This window comes from Simochromis diagramma, unplaced genomic scaffold (genome assembly GCF_900408965.1).
Source record: "Simochromis diagramma unplaced genomic scaffold, fSimDia1.1 OVJJ01000402.1, whole genome shotgun sequence".
Classification (NCBI taxonomy): Eukaryota; Metazoa; Chordata; class Actinopteri; order Cichliformes; family Cichlidae; genus Simochromis; species Simochromis diagramma.
In genome coordinates this window covers 5,410,984-5,420,697 of record NW_024386972.1, presented here as the reverse complement: position 1 = coordinate 5,420,697, position 9,714 = coordinate 5,410,984, and the positions used below count along the sequence as shown (strand labels likewise).

Genomic DNA, 9,714 nt, shown 5'->3' with positions numbered 1-9,714 from the left:
CCCTCACCCTTTACCCTCCCCTGTTGCTTGTCATGTGTTTCTTTGGTGTATTAAGAGTTTTTTTCATGTGCTATGTGCAGAGGTGTTTTTTTTTTCTGTTCTCAAACTGATCTCCCTGTTGGAGCTCAGTCTGGGGGGAGTTATTTTTTTCTCCTTATCTTTCCTCATGTGGTGCATTTTCCATTGTTATACCTCTCTGACCTGTCTTCCCCATGTGATGTTTTGTGTAATGTATGTATGGTCGGAGGGTAAGATGGCGCCGCCATTGCGTGCAATAGGTCGGCAGCCTTATGAAATGAAATTTCCCCTTGTGGGACTAATAAAGGTATATCAAATCAAATCAAAATTCAACTATATAAGACTGAAAAACTGATTAATCTCAATCTCTGCAGCAATATTAAGACACTAGGGTCAGAATTTGGTGTAAACAACATAAAAGCCTAGATTTATGCTCCCTTGATGGCGGTGATGTAATGCTGTGGGGGTTTTCTTTGCACTTTGGAGCCCTTAGTATCAACTGAGCATCATTTAAGTGCCACAGTCTGTCTAAGTATTGTTGCTATCATATCTACGCTACAGTGAACTTTCTGATGACTTCTTCCAGGAGGATGAAAGACCAAGTCACAAAGCTTAAATCATCTTAAGCCAGTTTCTTGGACATGACAACGGCCTCCACAGTAACCAATCTCAATTCGGAAGAGCATCTTTGGGATGTCATGGATATCATGGATGTGCAGCCGACAAATGTGCAGTCATCATGTCAATGTTTCCAACACTTTTTTAGAAGAATGAAGTTCCTGAAGGGGTCCAACACAGTACCGTAGTAGTGTGTACAAGTTCAAGTGAATACTAATGAAAAGTGTCCAGATTGCTGCAGCTTTGTTATTAAAACTGTCATCATATTCCATCATACTGATGCTCAAAGACTGTTATTCAAAAAAATAATGTGCTTAACAAAAACAGGATTCTGGGTTTTTGGCAGTTGGAGTGTGTAAAATGGATTTGGTTGCAGCTAAAATGAATTCGGCTCTAAAAATTTCATGCGTCCATCTCTTGTAGATATGAGGGCTCAAATATGCCTTGAAATGATAAATTAAAAAGCACACCTTAGGTACTTTGATTGCCTGTAACTTGTATAATTCCACAGAATGAGTGCAAAAGTCATACTAAGGATGACTCTGAGGGTATCTGAATTGGATTATCTTCGGGTTTTGTTAATCTAATAGAGAATGTATATATCAGTGTGTTGCAGCAAATAAAATCCCCTGTTGTCCCACAAAGAATTTTCCCCATAGACCACAATCATAAACCGGACAGCTCTGATGTTGTCAACAGGATACCTCTGTCTGCAAACAAGGCCTTACCACTGTTTTTGTAATGACATGTGTCATGGTCTGGCTCCAAGGCCACAACAAAAATAGAAGGGACACATCAGTGGGCGGTGAATTTGAACAGTTATTATGATGAAGCAAACAAGAAGAGAATTTTAAATCTGCAATATGTTTATCAGATAAGTCAGTCATATAAATGTGGGTGTATGAGGATGGTGAGGTGGAGGATGTTGTGGAGCACGAGCTGAACAATACCAACACAGGTGTGTGCAGACATTGATGAGGATGAGCTAGGATGAAAGCAAGAGAAAAAAACTAAGCTGGAATGGCATTTTCCCTTCTGATTCCACAGACTACATGTGACATTGCCTAGCATTATCCTGTTATATTCAGGGGCATCTAGGAAAACAGAGATATTAGCTACATTTCATCACAAACTCTATGCTTTAAGTACTGTGCAAAAAGTCTGTGACCACCTTTGTTCTTCAACAGAGTCCGAAATCCCTTAGGTATTTCTTTAAGTAAAATAAAGTGTTGGTGTGTCTGTTTTCCTCCCTTCATGTCAGGTTTTCAGGTATCTTATGTTCATGTCTCATAGTTTTGTTTTTCCCAGTTTAGGTTATAGTTTTCGCCCCGGTTCACTGTGCCTTTTTTCGTATTCTTGTTCTTGTTTCTTGTTCAGCCAAATAAATGGCTCGCCTTAGTTTTAGTCTCTTCCATATCAGCTTTTGGGTCGGCACCACAAACACACCAGCCCGCCTTTTTGTGACAAATGGTTCTTTTCGGCACTCATAATTCTATCAATTTTAACAAGACCTCCAACCCCACTGGGTGAAATGCAGCCCCAAACAGTGGCAGAGCCTTCACAATGTTTTACAGATGACTGTAGACATTAAATGCTGTATGTCTCTCCTGACCTCCTCCGTACATACTGATAACAAGTTGATTCATCACTCCATGATCCCTGTTACCACTGATTTTTAGTCCATTTCTTGTGTAGTAAAGCAACCACCTTTCCACTGAGACCATTTCTGATGAGGTTTTGATGCCATAGATGGATCAGCTGAAGCGCCAGATGCATCTCTCTCAGGTCTGTCATATTTCTTAATGACTGTGTGCTTCGTCTGCTGTAGATAGTTTTATAGGCCTGCAACTACTTCTTTAGTCCTCCACTTGTCCAGCTCCTTCACATTTTTAAGGACCCACTTGCACAACTGAGATATACTGAGACAAACTTCTGAGATATAAGTTTTCAAGTTTTCAACCAGTAGATCTTTGGGAATCACGTTAGATAATCACTTTCTTGGTGCAAAAATCCTGTTTTATGCCTGTCAAACTGTACACTATCTTTGGCATTTTTCACAGATTCAGCTAAAAACTGGGAACATGTGTTTGTGACAGGCTGCTAGTAGCAAAGTGCTTAAAATTGATTTTTTTGCTAAGTTGTCTGTTATGTGTAGACACAACACTGGTTCATACCTTGAATCAAGTGTCCTTTTCTATGCTTGAATGATTCATAGGTCAGTGTGAAGTGGCTTAACAAACACAAAACATTCCTCTGAAAATAGCCAGGTGCAAGGACTGGACTGAAAATGAATGAAAACACTGTCAATGTCCCCCCAAAATTATTTGAAATACCCACGGAAAACCTGAAGAACTTGAACAGACCACTTCAAAATACAAGAATGTCTGGCTCTTGGAAAAAATATAAAGAAATGAGAGGTGAAAATACTTAAATACACAATACTGTATAGGTACAACTTACTTCAAACATACAAACACAGACATTTTATTAAAAAAATGTGTTAAGGAAGCAAACTTCTGATCCTTTTTTGCAAATAAGACTTAAATGGCACATAATTATATACTCGAGTATATACAATCATATACTCATTTTTCATGTTTTTATTTTTTTTTCCCATATAACACGTCCCTAGATTCGCACATTTAGAAAAATATTCAGCAAAAACAATAAACATCAAAAATATTTAGCTGGAGTCACATAAATAAAATGTAACCTTAAATAAATAAATGCAAATTTTTCCTAGTGAAGTAGTGAGTATTTTTTTTACACTGTATTGTTTTTACTTTTATTTACAGGGTTGCACTACTGCAAGATTGCCTGTTTTTTTGTTTGGTTTTTTTTGCTTAAATGTAATACTTGTCATTAACTGTGCTTCTTATTCACACTGAAGCTGAAAAAAAAAACTGGATTCTAACATTGTCATAATAATAAGCTACAAACAATGCAAAGCTACATTTTCCTGTTTCACTGCAACATTTGTTAAAAGGTTATATTTATGAATCTCCAATCACTCTGCACATGCTTTTTTGCATTTCTGAACATGTACAATCTATCTGTGTCATCTTACTTGAAAAACAGATCTCAATCTCAGTGACACAACCTGTTTAAAGAATTCAGATTATCTGCTGCTAATACTAATAATCTGATTGTGTGTTGTACAATCAGATTATTGTACACTGTCGAGAAACAGCGTTATTTTGTATTCACTCCATAAATATTGCAGGGCTCTGTCTTTATCTTTGTCCTAGCTGTCTGTGGCCAAGGACAGCAAAGCAGCAGATGGCTACAACCTAACACAAGCCTTTTGTTGAGCACAGACTGTTCTGCAAAGACAAAAAGAAAGCAAGGGAAACAGCGAGAGAACAAGATAATGCAACTGGGGAGGTGTTTATTGAAATAGCAGCTCTTTGTATGTTTCACCTGAGGATGCAAGCTCAGCTCTGCAGTCTCAGGGATCTTTCATCCGGCAAACAGCAACTCTGCAGAGACTTTGCGTTTACAGCACAGAGTTGTACTTCAAAGCCCTGTTTAGTATGTGCAGTGGGGTATATTTGTGCATTTGCCATCCCAGTAAAATGGTGTGGGACCTAGAAAGGAAGAGCTGCTTTCTTTTCTTAATTTGATGAAACAAAAGTTGAAAGGATAAAACAGAATGTGGATAGATGTGCAACTTATGGTCTCTGAATTTACAGAAATGCCCTTAATTTCTGTACTTGTTACACGAGAGACTGATGATAGTCTCTTATGTCCATTAAATAAGGTTTGCTGGAACTAAAAGACATGCCTGACATCAATCTTCTTTTTATTGGGAACTATTCCTCTAAGATCTGCCCTCTGATTCCCTGCTACCTTTTGACTTGTGTTAATTAGACAGTCATCTGATATCATCATAGCTGAGGGGGGTGCGATAATAGGCGCTTTAATGATGTCCACAGGCAGATGGGAAGTGAAAAACAAACACGCAAAAAGCTCACTTGGGTAATATTTTATTTACTCATTAATCTTCAAAACTATTTTTCATAATAAATTTCCACTTTATGTTCATCAAAGAACCGTAACAATAAAAATAAAAGTAAATACTGTAGAAAAATTGTACATATAGAAAATAAACATGGTTAATGAACACCTAGATGTAGAATAATCCCACTTGTTGAGACGCCTCCTATGTTTTCAGATGGCAACACAACAGAGATAGAGGTAAAGGAAAGCAACAGACATGGAGGAGAGGGAGACGTAGTAAACGAGAGGGAAACACGAAAGAGGCAGGTCAAAAAGGCCAGTTAAGGATGGCGAGAATAAGGGGAGATGTTAAGTTAATTTTGACATTTATACTTTGAAATCTCACACACAGTCTGTTTCATGTCCTTCCTTGCCCTGGTCTGTTTTGCATGCATCCGACTGGTTAGTTACATTGCTTGGAAGAACTGTAGGGGCTTGTTCATGTCATGGCACTGTTTGTATCTTGTGGGGCTACACTTATTGAGCTGCAGAGGGCTCAGACACTGCAAAAAGTCCATAAACAGATAATTCGCCATTGCCCATGGGAAACCCATCTGTCTGTCCCGTATTGGGACATGTCACGAGTATTGATTCATCTGTCAACCAACAGCAATGAATACATGAGGACGCAAAGAGAAAGAGAGAAAAGGGAGAGCCAATGAAATCAAAGCAACTCAAGTTGTCGTATAGCCAATGGCATCAAGAACTGGACTTTTCTATCTATTAGCAACACATGGTAACATTTACTTTGTTATGTTTTTCTTTTCCTCAGCTGGTTTTTGCTATAAAAGGTGGTTGGTTAGCGTAGGTATAGTGGGCGTGACCTGTAAGACATCAGGCTAGGAAACAGGACGTGGCCTGTCGTGGGGCGCACGTGTCCGACGGCAACCCACGACATCCCCCTCCTCCTTTCCCACCTGCAGACAAACCTACCACCTTTGGACTTAGTGGGACACGCCACCACTCCACAGCACAGCTCGGGCATGCAGCACACTCGAGATGGTCACGCTTTGCCGATGAAGATTTGATCTGAGAGTCGATTTGGCGACTGAAATCATTGTTGTATCCCACAGACTGAAAAACCATTTGAAGTGCGTACTCAGAAATACTTCAAGCCGAGGTGGTGAGTTTATGATGGTGGTGCGTCATGATGTAACCTCTGGAGTTTCAACGCGGTATAAATCACACGGAGTAAGATAATTCACGTGCAATAAGATCCCCCCCTCCCTTCCCCAGAGTCTATACTGCCCAAATGTTCCTCATATTCATCATTATCGTTGCCATAACAGTTATCATTATGAGCGTTGTCTTTTTCACCAATGTCTTCTTGTATAGTCTTCAGTGTCAGTTATGAAGATATGCTGCGCTTTTAGCATTGCAGGTAAGTGTATGTCTGCATGTGTAGATCCTTTTTAATTTTACCATGTGTGTGTTTGTATGTAGTCTATGTACGTATGTGTGTGTGTGCAAGACACCACAGTGCAAGACTGGTGCCTGTAGGTAGCATCTGAAGTCTCCTGTCCAGGAAAACATCTTTCAGTTTTTCACTGATTACACTGTTTTGTGATTTTCAGGGTGCCATAAAACAGCAGCGCTGCAGCGTAACAACCACAGCCCATCCGTTATATTAATGGTGCACCAGCCCTGCCGCTGCCTATCCACTCGCAACTCACTGTCTCTCTTTGGCTACACCCTGAATTCCTGCCGTGCTGTCTGGGGGTAGACTTGGACCATTGGTGTGCTTGTTTCCTCAGCATCCTCATTGCTTCTTCTAGCCCCATCTGCTAACAGGGAGAAAGGCCAAGAAGCTTGGAAGAGAGACACTTGGTGCTTGTCTTGGTGCTTTTACATCTTTGTTCTGGTGCTCTGCCTCTCACGCAAACACGCTGTCTGCCATGTGCTTCACTTAAAGTCTTCCTTGACCTCTCTTAGTCCAACTGAAGAGGTCCAACTGTGGCAGGGGAGTCTCTTTTTTTTTTCTTATCAGGCTGACCCAAAATGGTTCTTAACTGGGAGTTGAACTGGTGCTTTCTAAATCATTTGGAATGGTGTTAATGTTCATAAAAGAAGCCTCTCGCAGAGGCTCTGCTCATTGGTAAATACTGTACAGTAAGGGCTCATGCCCTCAGGCCAGTCTGTGTGTGTATGTTTGTGCTTGAGTGTGTGTGTGTGCCTGGGCTCGTTTGTGTGCATGTTTGTGCTTGCCAGCATGTGTGCAGGTGTGATTATTGGGGAGTAAACATTAAGATCAGCATGTCTATGTCATGTGTGTTTGTGTGTGTTTTTTTCTTTTTGAGAATATATCTATTTATGTACATATACCGTTATATATATATAAAGGTGTATGCGTATATGTCTGTGTTTAAGAAGTCATCCGCCTCAGACATAGTACTCCTTGTCTTTGTTCTTCTTGTTTTTAGAGATCTTGGCGATTCCCAGCGGCTTGTCCTTAGCGCTGCCGTTGGGCTGTGTGGCTGAGTTGCTGATGTAGTTGCGGCTCTCGTCCACGTGGTAGGAGCCTTCGTCGCGGTTGCGATACTTGTACATGGCATAGAGAAGGATGAGGATGCAGAGGGCAGCAGCTGCTACAATGCCCACCACCATGCCCGTAGTGCTGCTGCTCTCCCGCACCACCTCAGACGGACCCGGGAACATCTTCACCTCTGGCAGGGGAGGGCGGGCTGTGAGGGAAGAGAGGAGGAAATTGATGTTATATGATGGTTTAGTTTATACATTATTAATTTGGATTGCCTGCGATGATGGTGGGAGGAGAACTGGAAGACACAATGCATCATGGTGATGAATTATTTGACAAGCGTTTTGCATAATGCTACACGCTGGTAAGGGAAAGCTACAGCTTAGAGCCAAAGCTGTTTACATATCATCACATAATGCGTAAACAGATTACAGTACACATCGCTTAGAGGAGGATCCAGAGCACAGGTGCACGTTACATCAGGTTTTATTACATACTTCTGACACTTTACAACAGCCAGAGAGAGCTGCAGTACGGTGAGATTTCACACCATATTAAATGATTTATAATGAAGAATTTAAATATCAAATTTTATGGCTGTCCAGAGATAAGGGGATGGAAAAGAAAAAGGTGAAGGAGGGAGGAGGTAAATAAAATGGGATATATAAAAATGAAATTTTAATGACAAAGAGCAGGATACAGATGGGAAGATAGGAAGAGATGGAGAGTGTTAGGTAATGCCCGAGGGTGGAAACCTGAGCGCAAATAAAAAATTAACTGGAGAGCATAAAAATGGGTAGCAGTGCGAGTGGAGGATGTAAAACAGGTAGGAAGCATTGTTTTTTTCTCTCCAAGGGCCACATACTGAGCATGTATATTGATAACTAATCTTTTTTTTTTAACTTATTGGATGTTGGCGGCCAGACTTAGAGGGCCTGGGGGATGTATTTTGCCCATGAGTGACATAAAAGCTGCGTAAAGGCAGTTTCACATGTATATTAGTTAATGTTTCTCACCTGAACTGGGGTCACACGGGTCAATGTCTTCATCATCGCTTGGGCACTCAGCTGATGCCACCAGCAGGTCGTCTGTCGACTGAGAAGAGAAGATGGAGAAAAATTGGCAAACGTGTACACACACACACACACACACACACACACACACACACACACACACACACACACACACACATTCATATACATACAAACTCATGATCGTCATCATTTCTACGACAGAAACCATCAGTTCCCCACACCCCTTCTGTTTATTTCCTGTATGTGTGAGCACACAGCACCAATCTTTCGCCCACCCGTTTTCAGTTGACCATAAACACTTCTGCCTGTTACAGCCCCCAGCAATAGCAGGCGGCCAAAACCTGAGTGCCAAGGAGAGAAGAAGAAAGAAGAAGGAGAAGAGAAACACTGAATCCCTTTAAAACCACAAGGAGACTGCTTAGTTATTATCTAGTACTGTCTCAACCCTCCCCATCCTTTGTTCTCATCTGGCCTTTCTATCTGCATTCTGCCATCTCCATCTGATACTGGCAAATGCTCATACGTGAGGCTGAGGACAAAAATAAAACCAGCCTTCATTAGATATCTGCTAAGCGTTTGATAGTTTATTTAAATCTCTTTTATTCAAAACCTCTCCACGAGCACCATGTTGATTTTCTACTTATAGCCCACCTCTAACCTACACCAATCCACTAATACACTCAACGAACGATCCTTTTCCATGCCTTGCTCCCTCTCAATGGAAAAGGCGCCCTTTTTCCTCTCAGTCCCTGCTCCTCTTGTTGCCATGGCAACTCTAAGTTCAGGCTGTTAGAAATGATGGGGAATAAAAAAAAGAGGAAAAAAAAGGGAGTGTGCACCCTCAGCGGGGACCTGTGCGTTGATTTGCAGTTCCAGCCAGAGTGCGAGGAGAAAGGAGAGAAAAGAGGGAGGGAGTTAAAGATAGATGGATGGATAAAAGGAATTTCAGGTGGAGGCTATTGGGGAGAAAGAAAGAGAAAAGAAGACAGGAGAGGAGGAGGAGCACTTCAAAGTGCTGCGGTCTTTACTTAACACGGTGCTAATGTGCTCCGCATATTCATGAACTACTGTTAAACATCGCCCGCCTTGACGCTTCGGCATGAGAGATATTAAATGTGTGAGCGTGTGTGTGCATGCGTGTGTGTGCTTTAACCACACTGGGTGCTCAGTGCCAGCATTAAATTAAAATTGGATTGTGATGCATTGCAGTGGATGTTAGTAACCCACGGAATAAAAGAGAGGCGAGAGAGCAGCGGAGCTAAAAAAGAGAGAAGAGCAACAGAGGTGGAAACTAAAGTGGAGGAGAAATCTAAACCAAATCAAAGCGCTGAGATGTCTAAGTTAGGACAAGAATAGCAAACGGAAACTCATTAAACTGCCATTAAACCTCACAGTCTCTTCTTCCTGTAGGAGCACAGTTGGTGTGAGTAGCGGAGATGTGAAACCTCTGAAAAAGCCTGCACTGGCCTTGTATGTTGTTAGTCCTTACAAGTCTGCTGTAGTCCAGTTTGGCCTAAAAGTTACATTAGGTTACTGATGCTTGACTCGTACTCTTTCCTCAGCTGCCTT

The 9,714-nt window shown here is 41.3% G+C and overlaps 1 protein-coding gene across 14 annotated transcripts in view; it reads right to left on the bottom strand.

Moving 5' to 3' along the window:
* Positions 1-5,023: 5,023 nt before the first annotated feature.
* Positions 5,024-9,714, bottom strand: part of nrxn1a (neurexin 1a) — a 66,440-nt gene continuing 61,749 nt past the window's right edge. For all 14 annotated transcript variants that reach the window (XM_040038782.1, XM_040038788.1, XM_040038785.1 and 11 more), the window contains 2 exons: positions 8,128-8,206; positions 5,024-7,316 (listed from right to left, as the gene is read on the bottom strand). In XM_040038782.1, the coding sequence (XP_039894716.1) occupies positions 7,015-7,316; positions 8,128-8,206 (381 nt within the window). In that variant the 3' untranslated portion in view covers positions 5,024-7,014. The remainder of the gene's footprint in view (positions 7,317-8,127; positions 8,207-9,714) is intronic.